Source organism: Callorhinus ursinus, unplaced genomic scaffold (genome assembly GCF_003265705.2).
Source record: "Callorhinus ursinus isolate GAN/ISIS: 27379988/994484 unplaced genomic scaffold, GSC_fseal_2.0 scaffold8, whole genome shotgun sequence".
Classification (NCBI taxonomy): Eukaryota; Metazoa; Chordata; class Mammalia; order Carnivora; family Otariidae; genus Callorhinus; species Callorhinus ursinus.
Window position 1 is genome coordinate 45,287,737 of NW_027397070.1, and position 16,305 is coordinate 45,304,041.

At 41.8% G+C, this 16,305-nt stretch overlaps 1 protein-coding gene across 4 annotated transcripts in view; it reads left to right on the forward strand.

Annotated features, from left to right (window-relative positions):
- The first annotated feature begins 1,071 nt into the window (after positions 1–1,071).
- The window catches only part of PSEN1 (presenilin 1), a 68,783-nt gene continuing 53,549 nt past the window's right edge, over positions 1,072–16,305 (forward strand). Inside the window, exons 1-3 of one of the 4 annotated variants that reach the window (XM_073895518.1) lie at positions 1,072–1,225; positions 11,420–11,501; positions 11,612–11,751. In XM_073895518.1, the coding sequence (XP_073751619.1) occupies positions 11,665–11,751 (87 nt within the window). In that variant the 5' untranslated portion in view covers positions 1,072–1,225; positions 11,420–11,501; positions 11,612–11,664. The other 3 variants (XM_025869719.2, XM_073895519.1, XM_025869718.2) reach the window with 3 other exon arrangements.

The following is a 16,305-nucleotide window of genomic DNA, read 5'->3' on the forward strand; positions in this document are numbered from 1 at the left end:
GCACTTGTAGTATGAAGTGAACAAATAGGAAAAAAATGTTTACCCTTGTGAAATTTAAGGAGGGAAGGGGAAATGAGAACTTTAAAAAGTATCTTTGGGGCTGTCAACATTTTTATTCCCCAACTTAACTTTTCCCTGTTAATGGAAAAAACTACTGATGTTCTTAAATATGAAGTGTGTAAAACCTATTTAAATCTGTTCATGTATTGGGCGGGGAGAGGGGATTGGGGACTGATGCTGCAGGAATATGAAAAGCTATCTTGGGGGAGGAATTTAAAAGAAATAGAAGATATCATTTGGCCAGATGCATGCATCATCGATTTCATTGCCAGTTTTCTATTACCTGTGAATTGGAGCATTTCTCCATTCTTCATCCTTGGTTTTACGTTATTGTATTCGTTGTTTACTTTTAGCTTTCAGATGAGTGTGCTATGCTACTTTTGTTACTGGTACTGTCTTCCGCAATTTGGACGGAAAGCTGGCAGATGCGGAAATTGATTGCTGAGCAATTTTGTACTCTGGTTTTGGGATTTCAAAAATAAGATACATTTTATGCTCTTTGGAAGTTTATCATCTAAGACTCGATCTTAAACTCAGAGCCTAAGAATCCCGGGCTATGTTTGTTTAAAATGCAGTTTCTCAGGTTCCCGCCCCCACCAGAACTTTTGATTCATTGGGTAGGGTGTGAAGGGCACAGGTAATTAAAATTTAATTAGCCTTCATGACTGTCTCAATGCGTGCAGATGATTCGCATTGAGAAACATTACAAATAGGTACTAATAGATAAATGTTAGATAAGATGTCCTCACTTGCAGGCCGGAAGAAGCACACGCTGGGCCCAGTTGACGTAGAAACTTTGGTCCTCAGCTGAAGAGCAGTCTCGAATCCCGGACAGTCTCAGACTCACACTAGCTGTCTGGGCGAGTTCGTCTAAGTCCCGGAGTCGCCGGGAGCGCAGTGTTTGCCCCTCTATCCGCGCGCTCCACCGGAAGCTCCACCTTTTCCCCCTGGGTTCCGCCCCCTCTGCCGGTGGGTCCCGCCCCTCCCCTGGCCGACCGCCAACGACGCCAGAGCAGGAAATGACGACATCAGCGAAGCCTTTTGGGCGGGGCCTGGACCGGCTGCTCCAGAGGCTGCGATTTCACATCGGAAACAAAACAGCGGCTGCTCGGGAAGGAGCTTGCTCTGCGAGCGGCGGGTGGCGGCGGCGGCAAGGGAAGAGTAGGTGCGTGATGGGTAGTTCGGGGAGAGGGGAAGGCGCCCCTCACCCGGTGCGGACACGGGCGGTCGCGGGCAGGGCCCGGCCCTTTGTCGCCGCCCGGGCCGCGCAGCCGGTGTCCTCGAGGATGAGGAGCGGGGCGCGGCTGAGCAGAGACCGAGGAACCCCGTGTGGGGAACAAGGAGGGGCGGCCCGTTTCTTCGGCTCCAGGCGCAGCGCGCGGTCAGGTTAAAGAGCGATTCGCCTCCGGAGCCTAGGTCCGGAAGTGCTGGTTTCCCGAAGACGTTTCAGGACGCAGGTGCCGTGGGCCGGGATTGACCGTCTTGACTGGAGTGGAGCTCCTGGAGAAAGAGGAAGCGCCTTGCCCTGTGTCTGGTTGAGCAACTGGTGAAACTCCGCGCCTCATGCCCTGAGTGTGTCCTTGTCCGGGGAAGTGAGTGGCACTCAGGGCTAAGTTCCTTATGTCTCACGTTCGAGGCGGAAAACAGGGTCTGATGCTTTTGCCTTGGTTGGGACTGTCGCGAGGCATGATGTTCAGTGCTTTGCATGTGTCTTAGGTATTTGTGTTTTCTTCCCGCTCAGGTTCTTTTCAAATAAATAATCTGCTTCTATTGTAGGAGACTAATTTAATAATTTTAAAAAGCATTGCTTGGCTGCTTTGGACAAGATGAATATAGTATTCAGGGTTTACTCTGGGAGATAAGAATAGGATGCAAAAAACTATGGCATATATAATGACTATGACAGAGCACATTGTAAAGCTCGTACCTTCTCTGAAGTTTGAGGCAGGTAGAGATCACATCTGGTTAGGGAATCTTGTTAGTTGAGTTTTTTGGGTTTTTTTTTAAGCTTTTATTTATTTGACAGACAGCGAAAGAGGGAACACAAGCAGGGGGAGTGGGAGAGGGAGAAGCAGGCTTCCCTCTGAGCAGGGAGCTCGATGCGGGGCTCGATCCCAGGACCCCGGGATCATGACCTGGGCCGAAGGCAGACACTTAAAAGACAACCACCCAGGCGCCCTTGAGTTATCTTTTACAGTGGAAAGGTTTTCACCCCTGGCGTTGAAGTGGGTAGGGCATCATAATCAGAAGGTGTATTACAAACATGGGCTCTCTGGATTGCAAGCGACCAGTGACCCACTCTGAACATTAAAATAACTGTTATGAAGGAAAATAAAACAGGAAAGTAGATTGGAGCTAGTTGCATTTGACTAATTTCAGTCACCTGCAAAAGCCTATTTCAGTTCTCCTTAATTCATTTGCAGAGTTCAGCCAACTTAAGGTTCCCCCCACTGCCATCTAATAAACCCTTAACACTGAGAAAAGGATCATATTTATTGAGTGCATGGATTCCTTCCTGCCCCCACCCCCCAATGGATAATAGAAGTGGCATCTATCATCTGGTTTTCCATTCTTCTACTCCTGGTCTTTGGGCAGACAGTTCCCACAGTTCTGGGTATACTTTCTTCTGAATCGATATGATTTATTGCTGAATTTTAAGTTACTGGCTGCAACTAGTCCTAGACTGCTACATGAATTTCCATTTAGGGGGAACCGGAGGATTTGAAGTTGATCTCTCAGAACCACCCTAGCAGGAAAATACAGCATTTGTCTATTACCATAGTTTATGTGGTCCTCTTTCTCTCTCAGATCCAGGCTCTCTCTGCTCCTCCTTTCCCACTAATATTGCAGGTTATAGGGGAGACTTTTTTACGATATATTCTGAAGAACCTGTCGAACTCTAATACTGCCTCTTCTTCATGTGATAGATGTTAGGCAGATTTGGAAGTGTGTTAAGAGTGGCACTGTTATGGTCAGAATTTTAGGCACATTACTTTGATAGTGGGGGCTAGAATGGATGAGAGAATTGAGGTGACTTTTGCATAATTCAGGTGAGATATGATGAGAGTTTGATCTTTGGTGATGACAGAGGCTTAGAAGAAACTATTGTGGTGCCTGGGTGGCTCAGTTGGTTAAGCGTCTGCCTTCAGCTCAGGTCATGATCCCAGGGTTCTGGGATTGAGCCCTGCGACTGGCTTCCTGCTTAGTGGGGAGTCTGCTTCTCTGTCTTCCTAAGGCCTCCCTCCCCCGCTTGTGCTCGTTCTCTCTCCCAAATAAATAAAATCTTAAAAAAAAAAAGAAAAACCATGAACAGTACATGGCAGCTAATTGAAAAACGGAATAAAGTGTAGAGTTGGCTAGAAGGCTTTAAGTTTGAAGAACGGGAGAGACGATTGCAGAAATAAGGAAGTTAGAAGCAAAGAACTAGTCTAGAGAGGAAGATGAAATGGTTTGGAAGTTATCACTTTTGAAATGCCAGCAAGTGAAGATGTCTCAGGGACAGACCTGGAACTGTAAATATGAGAGTCATTTAAATAGACTTACTAGTTGATGTTGGAGCAGTGGAGGAGATGCCTAAGGAAAGGAAGGGGACAAAGAGGCCCAGGCAGGCCACTTATAATGAAGGAATGGAAAAAGGGTGAGAGGAACCAGCTAAGAAGAGAATGAGTGATGGGAGGAGAACGTCCATAGTACAGTGTCACAAAGGCTAAGGAAGGAAGGGAAGCTTTGGGAAGGAAAAGGCTGTCAGGGATTTTTAGTATCTGGGCTGGTATAGCTGAAAGAGCTTAAGGTTTAGAGCAGTGCTATCTGATAGAAACTGTGTGAGTGGGATGCCTGGAAGGCTCATTCGGTTGAGCATCTGCCTGGGGCCCAGGTCATGATCATAGGGTCCTGGGATCAAGCCCCAAGTCCAGCTCCTTGCTCAGCGGGGAGCCAGCCTGCCACTCCCTCTGCTTGTGCACTCGCACTTGCTTTCTCTCTCTCACAAATAAATAAAATCTTAAAAGAAAAAAAAAACTGTGAGCTACAAGTGTTAATTTAAAACTTTTTAATAAACAAGTTTTATAAAGGTAGGAAATAGATAAAATTAATTTGAATAATATAATTTATGTAACCCAATACATCTAAAACTTTTTTTAACGATTTATTTATTTATTTGAGAGAGCTAGAGTGAAAGCACATGGGCAAGGGGAGGAGCAGAGAGAGAAGGATATGCAGACTCCTCACCAAGTGTGGAGCCCAGTTGCAGGGCACAATCCCACAGTCCCGAGATCATGACAGCTGAAATCAGAGTCCAGAGCTCAACTGACTGAGCCACCCAGGCTCCCTACATCTAAAATATATTTTTTTACATTTTTTAAAAAAGTTTTTATTTATTTGAGAGAGTGAGAGCGAGCACACAGAGGGAGAGTGAGAGGGAGAAGCAGACCCCCCACTGAGCAGGCAGCCCTGTGCAGGGCTCGATCCCAGGACCCCGGGATCATGATCTGAGCCAAAGGCAGATGCTTAACTCACTGAGCCACCCAGGTGCCCCATCTAAAATATTTTTATTTCTTTTTTAATAAGATTTTATTTATTTATTCATGAGAGACAGAGAGAGAGAGAGAGGCAGAGGGAGAGGCAGGCTCCCCGCTGAGCAGGGAGCCCGACGCAGGACTCGATCCCAGGACCCTGGTATCATGACCTGAGCCAAAGGCAGACGCTTAACCATCTGAGCCACCCAGGCACCCTAAAATACTTTCATTTTTACATGAAATTAATATAAATATATACTTGCCTGACTCCTCTTCTAGATAGTAAGCGTCTTGAGTAAACAGAAGTATTATCTGCTAGTAGCATCCCCAGCACCTATTACAATGTCTGGTTTTATAGAAGAAACCCAGTAAGTGTTGATTGATTAAAGAATATTAATGTTTGGTTTTCATAATGCCTTGAATAGTTCCTTAAATTGATCTAAAGCAAAAGAGAATGCAAGCATTGCTGAGTATAACCAATGATTTATAAATTAATTAGATGTGAGTAGTCATGTTTTCATTAAAGATGTATTCAGTCCATTTCCATGGTGAATTTGAAACAAACTGGGTGTGATCATACCTTTCATGTAGACTTACTGAAAGTAGGTTTCTTGGGGAAAGATTCTTTATAATTACTACAAATACTGATAATACAGGACCATAGTCCCATATCTATAATTATGAAATCCAAAAGCCCCTGAAAAAACCGAAAGGCATTTTGTAATTCATTTGACAGAAAAATCTAACCTGAACCTATTAATGTAATTTTAGACTATATGTTTCACTATATACTTATTAATGTGTTTGATTTTGTGATTCTATCTATGACTTTGAGAGGGCATTTTAAAACATACAGTATTTGCATCATATTACCTTTATAAAATCTAAGAAAAATATGAATTCTAAACACACTTAGTCCTAAGGGTTTCAGATAAGGGATTCTGGATTTGTAAGTCTTCATTTTCATTGCATCTTCTGAGCCCATGTAACCATTATTGTTTAAAAACAACTACAGTAACTCCACGTAACAGACCTCCCCCAAACCCAGCCTTAGAATATTTGTTCTGACTCAAGGCTTTGCTTCAAGGTGTAGGACCATGGATCAGCTAGGGCAGTTCTGTTTTGCATGTTTTATTCTGGGGCCCAGGCTGAAGGGGCAGTGACTGCCTATGGTAAGCTCTTCTCAAGGCGACAGCAGAAGTAAAAGAAGGTAAGTCCAACTGCAGAAGCACAGTTCAGGTGTCTGCTTGTGCTAAATCTGCTAAGATCCCTTTGATCAAAGCAAGTCAGATGATTATGCCAAAAGGCATGGGATGGCTAGTAGACTGCACCCACCTTGAAGCCAAAGAAGTCTCAGAACCAAGCCCAACATCACTGGAGTGGAGTATATTTCTCTCTCAGGGATGCCTGGGGAGGGAGTGCATATTTGCTGAATAATAATCTAATCTACCACAGATGGCTCACAGAAGTAGAGTGGGATGGAAGGAAGAAAAAAATCGCCAAATAGATATATCACTATCCTTGCTCTTTTTAGAGTCTACCACCTTCACAAAGCCTCTTGTAGGACTGGGGAAATTATTTGCTCCCTAGTCTCTTAAAATTCAGAGTCTTTCCAGCATATGTTCCTGAAGTTTTAAGTTAATTTCAAATTATTTTTATTTAATTATGAATGCAATTTGGAGATTTGTTATATTTATTATTGGATGTGAGCTTTTGAAAACTCAAATAGAGGCTCTCCCAGCCCATCCATACAGTCAGAACTTAGGCTGCCTGTCCAGGAAGAAGCTGTCAAAGTAACACTAAGGCTGATTAAATACTTTTATGGAAAAAGAATAAATCACAAGCTCTTTTGGTACTTAAAAACTTCTTATCATCACAATATAAAGATACTTTAAAAAATACTTTTGGTGGTTTTCTTTTTTCTTTTTCTTTTTTATTTTTAAAGATTCTTATTTATCTGTTTGTCAGAGAAAGAGAGCACATGCACGCGCTTATGAGCACGAGTGCGAGGACAAGCAGGGCGAACAGCAGGCAGAGGGAGAAGCAGGCTCCCCACTGGGCAAGGAGCCCAATGCGGGGCTCCATCCCAGGATCCCAGGATCATGACCTGAGCTGAAAGCAGACATCCAATCGACTGAGCCACCCAGGCGTCCCTCTTTTTCTTTTTTTTGTTAAATACATTCCACTGTTTTAAAAAAGATTTATTTATTTATTTTAGAGAGAGTGCGTGTGGGGGCAGTGGAGGGAGAGGGAGAGAGAATCTTCAAGCTGACTCCTCACTGAGCAGGGAGCCAGCCCCAGGGCTCCATCCCAGGACTCTCAGATCATGACCTGAGCCAAAAATCAAGAGTTGGCCACTCAGATGCCCCCCCCCCCCGCTTTTTTTCTTTTTTACTTTTGATGGTTTTCTGTGTGAAGAAGAAACTAGTCAAGTGGCTAGCTACATTAAAGCACCAACTCTTTGTGCTGGAGAAGATCATGACAAAAAGTCTCATGAGGCTGTTTGTTTTTGTGGAATACAAATTTTGTTTACATTTATCTCTGACAGTGAAGAAAGAAAATGGTATCTGTAATAAAGTAACCATGTTGTAAGATTTTGAGGTTTAGTTGTTACCTTGAGATGACCTGTACATTTCTGTTGGTGCTTCCTTAAATGGATTTTTAATAAACTTATTTTGAGATTCCAAGCTTTGCTCCTTTGATACTTTTTGAAGTGCTGATGGATAGGTTTTTCTATCAGCACATGGAAGCTTTGAGATTATTTGTATTCTAGGTTTTTTTTAGTTTGTGTATAATAGGAATTGTAGTTGCCCTTCAGAGAAGGGTTTCTCTTTCCTTTTATCTGATTGAGCAAGTGTCTTGAGAAAAAGGAAATGATAGCAGTGAATTCAAGTGTTACGCTCTGTCAGTCTCAGAAAATCTTTAGCAGGTGGTCAGAGAGAGAAAACAGCAAACTCTACTTCTGTCCTTCCTCCCTTTGCAATCCAGGTCACAAGATCCTCACTTCCCAACAGCTATCTTTTTTGTTCTCAGGGCAAGAATGCTAAGAATGTTATAAAATCAACGAGTGCCTTTGCCATGCTGGCTGGACAGATGGCCTTCTGGCCTCCATGCAGTCATCAATTGTTTTCAGCTGTTACTGGACCAGAATCAAATCGGGCTTTGCCTCTGCCTTTCTTTGTACGAACAATGTTTGTTTGTTCACCAGGCCTGACTGAAGACCTAGCCCGCGTTGCTTGCCTCTGCTTTCTACTGAGCTCCATGTAAAGAACAGCTCTTCCCTCCCTGGAAGGGTCACCTGGTAGCATTATGATCTTCAAAGCATCAGTGGAAGCATGAGCTTTCTCTATTTGAACTGGAAAAGACCTGGGCTGGGCATCAGAACACCTGGGTTCTGGAACTGGTGTTATTTGCCTCATAAGCACTGCCAAATTCTTTCACCTTTCCTGACCCTTAGTTTTCACGTGTAAATACAGGATGTGCCTTTGAAAAAGCTATCAGGATATGCTAAAGTGACTACTGCATTTTTGATGTTTCTTACAAGATTTGTCTGAGAAAGCTCCAGTATGATAACCAGTTTGTGTGGTTTCTTGTAATGGCTGAACAGGTCCGGGAAGCATAAGGCCTAATAATGGAAACTACTAAAATTAAAATGACCAGATTCTCATTACAACTTTTTTTTTTAAATAAATACTAGGGGGGTAGCCTGGGTGGCTCAGTCATTTAAGCGTCTGCCTTCAGCTCAGGTCATGATCCCAGGGTCCTGGGATCGAGCCCCGGCATCGGCATCATCGGGCTCCCTGCTCAGCGGGGAGTCTGCTTCTTCCTCTCCCTCTGCCTGCTGCTCCCCCTGCTTGTGCGCTCTCTCTGTCAAATAAATAAATAAAATCCTAAAAATAAATAAATACTAGGACTGTATATTGGGAATGCTTTTGACACTTCAGTTTTTAATTTATAGTTAGATCATTGAAGTTTAAGATCTCATTTACTACTTTTTCAAAGATACTTATAAGCAGCAGTTTTAGTAGTAATAAAAATCAGCTCTCTCTCTGTATATAGACTTTTTTTTTCTCCTCCCAGCTCAATATAACTTAATGCTCATTGTAAACTCCTAAAGAGCAGGGTTGGAGTTTTACACAGAGGCAACATAGTGTACTATGTGAGCCTTTACTTTGCTCCTTTGCTTACTGGATGTGACCTTGGGCAAGTTAGTAAACTTCTGTGTGCCACATTTTCATATGTAAAGTGGGCAAAGTGAATATAATTAAGTAAATCCTGTCTGTCTCTGAGTTTTGATATAGACATCCAGTAAACTCCTATTTAGTAAATGGACAGTCACTTTTCTTTATCTGTAAATGTAATCTACTGTATTTACTTTTTTTTTTTCTTTATTTACTTTTTATTTTTGGCTGCATGGCCCTTTCTTGCCCTTTGCCTTTGCCTGTTGCATTTCGCTAACACTACCTTATTTGTTGTTTCTGAGGGATCATATGAGAATATTAATGACCAATTTCTTAGGGTTTTTCTGTAATAGAGGTGTACCTCAAATGATACGGTATGGTCTTTAGGGCAGCCAGGAACCAACTGCAGCCTCTTCTGTTTGCCAGCCTATGGCATTTCTGGGTTAGCTGAGGTAGTAAGTACTGTACTAAATGTTTTTATGGGAAAGAAGGAATAATATGCTCTGTTTGCTGATCATTAATGCTATATTAATGTTGAAATTTCAGTTAGTCAACTTTAAAAAATCTTAGAAGCATAGGTCAGAACATTTACTCTGAATACTTAATGTACTTAGAAAATATATTTGTTCTATTGGCTTTCCGCCTCTCTTTTGGGTAAGTTAATATACATGCTGCCAAGACTTAATTTTATTCATTTTAAAAGTTAGGATCAGGGGCGCCTGCGTGGCTCAGTCGGTTAGGCATCTGCCTTCAGTTCAGGTCATGATCCCGGGGTCCTGGGATCGAGTCCCACATAGGGCTCCTTGCTCAGTGGGGAGCCTGCTTCTCCCTCCGCCTGCTGCCCCCCCTGCTTGTGCTCAGTCTCTCTCTGACAAATAAGTAAATAAAATCTTAAAAAAAAAAAAAGGACCATTGGTATAAATAACCATAAAATATAGGTTTATGTCCACAAAAATCTCTGAATTTAATTGAAGTATATAGCAGTGTGCACATACCATGGGGGTACAGCTCAGTGCATCTTCACAGACTGAAATCCCTGTGTAACTAGCACCCAGATCAAGAAACAAAACATTACCAATTCCCCCTCAAAGCTTCCCACATCCCCTCTTAGAGCAAATAACCCCCATAAAAGTAAGTGTTGTCTCTATTTGTATTTTTAATTCACTTTATTTTTAAAACAAACTTACATTAATTATGTCTTATTTAGTTAGTAATAATTTGCAGTCCCTTGATCCATGTCAGTTGACCATGGGCTGTAGCTGGAAGGGAAGAGAAAGGTTGGCATGGCATATAAAACTGTGTAGGTTAGAAGGGAAGCATACCTTGATTAAAAATTTATCATGGTTTAAATGATCTAGATATAGGTAGTTAAGAGTTAATTTGAACTCAATACTATTTTGAAAAATAGTTTCCTTGGTTTTTTTAGCTGCTTTCTGTGTTTTTGACGAAAAATCACTAGAATATAAAAAGTAGAGTATTTAGAGGATCGAGGATCCTGAAGTTGAAAGTGAAAATGAAACAGGGCTTTGACAAAATACTTTCATGTGAGTGTGTACATGATAATGTTGTAGTCACTATGAATGAGAATACTGCTTAGATATATGAACAGATTTCTTTCCTTCTGTATTTCTGAAGACTTTCTATGAAAAGGGAAATTGAATGGAACTAGAGGGTATTATGCTAAGCAAAATAAGTCAGTCACAGAAAGACAAATACCGTATGATTTCACTCATACGCGGAATTGAAGAAACAAAACATGAACATAGGGGAAGGGAAGGAAAGATAAAATAAGATGAAAATTGAGAGGAAGGCAAGCCATAAAAGACGCTGAACTCTCAGAAACAGGATTGCTGTAGGGGAGGTGGTGGGGGGAAGGGGTAATTGGGTGATGGGCATTAAGGATGGTACTTGATGTAATGAGTACTAGGTGTTACATGCAACTGATGAATCACTGAATTCTACCTCCAGAACAAATTTAAAAAAAAGAAAAGGGAAGTTGAAATCATAAAGAATTGGCTGATGGAAATTAAGGCAGACAGCAAATGGGAATGTGTGTCATCCCCCTCCCCACCCCCCCACCAGGAGAGTGAATTCTGGGAGACTGAATGATGTGTGTAAATAAGGCTGTGCCAGGATGCAAGGGAGAGACCTAAGGCTGGGAGTTAGGAGTCTGTGATTTTTGGCCTGATCTGCCCAATTGTGTGATTTTTAAGCCAGTCAGTGAACTTAGGTCCTCTTCTGTTTTTGTAAAATAGGTATGTTACCTGTTTCCCTTGGCTTGGGGCATTGTGGTAAGGATTAAAATGAGATGACAGAATTTTGCCAAATTAAAAGCACTAGACAGTTTTATGGAGATAGAAAGGTTAGGTTGGATTAGTCAGCATAGAAAAAGGAATGTTGATGAGAACAATCTTTAATATCATTTAGCTCCCTTTGCTCTAAATCTGAAATCATTAGGTATTTTTGTGATTGAAAATATTTGGTTTCTCAAGTAGATCTTCTCATTACCAGAGAGATATCTTGAGCTAACAAAACTTTGTCATTTGAAGTTGATGGCAGATTAATACCCTTCTGGTTTACAAATTACAAATACAAAAATAATTCTAAGTACTTGATTGGTGTGAATAGATTTACTCTGGGTGACCTGGTAAAATCCTATTTCAGACCTAATCCGGAAGCCTGCAAGTGACAGCAGCCTGTGAGGTCCTTAGAAAGTTTGGTCTGGAGAAGAACACATGAAAGAAAGGTTTGTTTTTGCTGAATGTAATTTATGAAAGTGTTTAAAAATGAAAGTATAATTGTAATTATAAATTACAATTGTAATTGTAAAGGATTATTTTCTTTTTCCCTTTTCAGAACCCCAAGAGGCTTTGTTTTCTGTGAAAAAGTGTTTCTATACGGTTGCTCCAATGACAGAGTTACCTGCACCCTTGTCCTACTTCCAGAATGCACAGATGTCCGAGGACAACCACCTGAGCAATACTGTACGTAACCAGGTACAGTGTCCGCCTCTCAAACTTCCTCTGCCAGACTATGGATTCATTGACCACCTTCCCTCATCTCCAAGAGAGGCCGAGGGGGCTGAGCAGGCTTTCTCTACTTTTCCAAGTTTACCTATTTGCTGATGGCAAAGCATTGTACGATTGGTGCTGGGGATACAAGGCTATGTGAGACATGGGTGTTGATACAGTTCCTCCCTGCCATCTCCAACTTCCCCAGCTATTTATTATTTTATCTGTCTTGTTCTTACTCTTCCATGGGCTGAGTACGTTTTATTTACTTTTATTTTTTCAGTGCCTATCATGGTTCCTGACACTGCCTACTAAATGCTCACTGACAGACTGCACAGTGATGAGTGCAAGGCTAAGTGTAGAAATCCTAAGAGAGTTCAAGGGAGAGAATCAAGAAAGGGGTGTAATCAGTGGCATGAGACACAAACATCAAATCAGCCTGCGACTCCGATAGCTAATCATTACAGATTGAATGTAGACCCCACAGGTGGCCTGTGAGACGGCTGGGAAATGGGTAGGATTTTTAGAGGTGGAGCCAGAGTTGGGGAAAACGACAAGGCCGTCTATAAGCTATGCAGGCTGCGAGGGGTCGGGCGGGTTGGGTGGGGTGGGGTCAGACTTTCCTTTATTAGAACCAGAGGACAGAATCAGTGGTGGAAGGAAACACGTCTGGGTCAATAAAAAAAGAATTGTTTCACAATTTACTGTATATCCGAAAGGGTGTGGTGCAGTGTTATCTTGTCACTAAAAGCAGTCACAAAGGCTGGGAGACTACCAACCAAATCTGCAAAGGGTTAGTCTGTGGAATGAGCAATGAGCTAGAGCACCAACCAGATGGCCTGGAAGTTCCCTTCACACTAATATTTAGAATTCCAGTTAAGGGTCAAGGTGTGAGGAGGAGGCTTCACAAAGTAGACTTTGATGGATGGGTAAGATTAGAATAGAGCAAACTGGGATGACGTCACTGATAGAATAAATAACACTAGTGGAGGGAGAATTTTCCTAAAATTTAAATAGACAGGGAGGCTCTATCCAGAGATATGTCATCAGAAGCAGATCACACTGTACTGCCAAAACATTTTTAATCAAGTGAAATCAAGATAAAATGATTATTGGGGGAAGCCCTGAAAGGGAACACAAGCTGTAAAGGGTAGTATATAGCCTGAGGGGTGTGTGGGGGAAGGGAGAGGAGAGGAGCTGTTGCCTTGTTGGTACTTGGTGGATAATGGGTGTTAACAAAGACTGATTTTTGTGGCAACACGTTTGCAACAGCTGCTTGATTTGCTCCTTTTTGTTATTTCTTAGGAATAGCTTTTTGAAAAGTTAGGATGAGGCCAGATTATGAAGTTCTTTGGTAGTTTGGATACTACTATCTTTGTAATCATTTTTAACTGTTACTTAAGGGAAAGTGGGGACAGCCCTGACTTAGTCTCTGGGTACCCTTTCCTTAACTAGAGCAGCTCCTATTTTATCTTTTTACATATTGATCTTCTGTGGATCCGTTTGAACATAAGATTCCACAGCTAACAAATTTTGAAGAAAACACCTATCCGTCCCAAACCTCCCAACGGTGTCTCATCTCAGAGTAAAATCTGGTCTGAGGTCTTATTTTAACCTTCCCCTCCAGTGCCCTGATCTTTGTCTTATCTCTTAGCACCGTCTCCCTCCCTCACTGCTTCTTCAGTTCTGTCTCTGGGTCCTGGATTATTCTCCCAATCTTCTCAGATGTCTCCCTTCACTTGATTTATTTAGGTCACCTCCTGAGTCACCTTATCGGTGAGGCCTTGCCTTCCTCAACTGCCCTTCCCTGCCACCCCTTATACCTTGTCTCTGCTTTCCTTGTGCTTAGCACTTACCTAGTATTTGTAGCATGCTGCCTACTGACTTGTGTTGACCTGCCTCTCTCTACCATGTAAACCTGAATCCCCAGCTCCAAGAGCACTGCTTGGTACATAGTGAGCTCTCCATTGTTAATGCAGTATTACCTAATATTCCTCACACTCAGGTTTTATGGGGCTTTCATGGTATTTTTTTGGTCTGCCTTTTTTTAACACCTTAGTGACTGACAAATTGAAATAAAGGGTGCTATAGAGGAGGTACAATTGACACAGGATTTTTATTGATAATTACATGTGCTTATGTAATTTTAGTAAGTCTTAGTGCTAATGTTCTCAATGGTACCTTCCAGATCTCTTAGGGCACGACTGCTCAGAATATCATGCCTGATTTATTTAATTTTAACCCTACCATTTGATAATGTGATATCGAATAAGTTTATTTTTTATTTATCTTCTCAAGATATCTTCTACAGGGGCACCTGGGTGGCTCCATCAGTTAAGCATCTGCCTTCAACTCAGGTCTTGATCCTAGGGTCTCAGGATCGAGCCCCACATCGGGCTCCCTACCCAGTGGGGTGTCTGCTTCTCCCTCTCCCTCTGCCCCTCCCCACCCCCACTCAAGTTCTCTCTCGAACACTCTGCTCTCTCAAATTTTAAAAAAAGTCTTCTACAACTTAAAAGATCTTCTGTATACATCCTCATACTTTCCAGTTACCATGGGATAGGTATTATTTCTGTTTTATTTTATTTTAAGATTTATTTATTTATGGGGCACCTGGGTGGCTGAGTTGGTTAAGTACCTGCCTTCGGCTCAGGTCATGATTCCAAGGGTCCTGGGATTGAGCCCCGCATCAGGCTCCCTCCTCAGTGGAGAGTCTGCTTCTCTCTCCCTCTGCCTCTTCTCTGGCTTGTGCGTGCTTTCACGCTCACTCTCTTTCGCTTACTCTTTCTCAAATAAATAAACTAAAATCTTAAAAAAAAAAAAAAGATTTATTTATTTGAGGGGCTGGTAGAGAGAGAGAGCAGGGGGCAGGGCAGAGAAAGAATCCTCAAGCAGGCTAGCTGCTGAGCCTGAGCGCAGAGTCGGAGGCAGGGCTCAATCCCAGGACCCTGAGATCATGACCTGAGCTGAAATCAAGAGTCAGACGCTTAACCGACTGAGCCACCCAGGCACCCCTTTCCCCTTTTACAGTTTAAATGCTTGTCCAGAATCACATAGAAAATTAAATTACAGATCTGGAACATAAAACTATACTTTCTTTCTTTCTTATTTTTTTTAAAGATTTTATTTATTTATTTGACAGACACAGCGAGAGAGGGAACACAAGCAGGGGGAGTGGGAGAGGGAGAAGCAGGCTCCCCGCTGAGCAGGGAGCCCGATGCGGGGCTGGATCCCAGGACCTTGAGATCATGACCTGAGCCGAAGGCAGACGCTTAATGACTGAGCCACCCAGGCACCCCTAAAACTATACTTCTAATTTCAAACTTCCTCCAGTGTTCTTTCTGTTCTACCAACTGTCTCTTACCCCGGAAAAATGTTAGAATACTGAAAGGAGATATTGTATGAAAAAAATTCTGGAGAAAGAAAATACTAAGTGTATATGCATTTTATACCAGTGTACTTAAAAAAAAAAAAAAAAAACCCAAAGAAAAAGGAAAAGGATCTCATTGTTAAGTTTTATAGTTATAAAGAAGCCATTGTATATATGCTTTGGTTGGTTATGAAAAAATGGGGGTAAGTCCAAATTTAAATTGAATGTAGATGACTTTTCGTGGATTAATTGAAAGCAGCTCTTTTATTTCTCCTCTTGGATCCTGGATTTGTTAAATACAAGCACATGAAGACAAGCCTCTGCAGGCATAAAAATCCTTATCACACTTATTTCTTCTTTATTTGCACAGTGGCTAGTTAAGAGGAGTCAAGGAAATTGAGTGATGTGGAAAGTTTCAATCTTTCCACACTGCTCCGGAAAGGAAACTAGCATATTGAATGTCTTCACTGTGTTGGACTCTCTGCAAGGTACCGTCACAAACATTAGTTTTAGGGCCTTACATTTTGGGGACATAGGTGAGCAGATTTTCCTTCAGTCTTCCCCTCCTTTGAATTAAAGTGCTAATAAGGTGCTTCTCTATATGACTATATCCTCTAGAGTATACAAATAGTCTATTTTACATTAAATATTACAAAAAGAAATGAGCATTCACTTAAAAATAGTTTTGAAACTGTAAAGAGTTTCAAATAAATTTCCTACAGAATTTATTGAAATATCAGTGTAAAGAAGTGGACTTTCTATTCCTTTTCTCTCCTCAATACCTTCCTCCAAGGTCAGGAGCACCCCTAGTCTTGAACTCCTTTTATGAGGTAATCCTTTGCTTTGAGTTTGGGAAAGACCTATGAGGATAACAAGATATTGAAAACTGTTCAAAAACACTGATGAATTGGCATTTAGGGGTTATGGCTGAGTGATGTATAAATAGGTCCTTCAATGGAAAGAACTAACTTTGACCCAGTTGTAATTTGAAACAGCTGTGTGTAATTTGGTCTGATTCACTTAGTTTCTTAGTACTTCATTTTTCCCATCTGTAAAATTAAGATGGTTTACTACCTAAATTCTCTCTCAGCAGTTTTGTTGTGACCATGCATTAGGGTTGCCAGCTGTCCTGGTATGCCTGAGACTGAGAGGTCCCTGGAACACAAGGC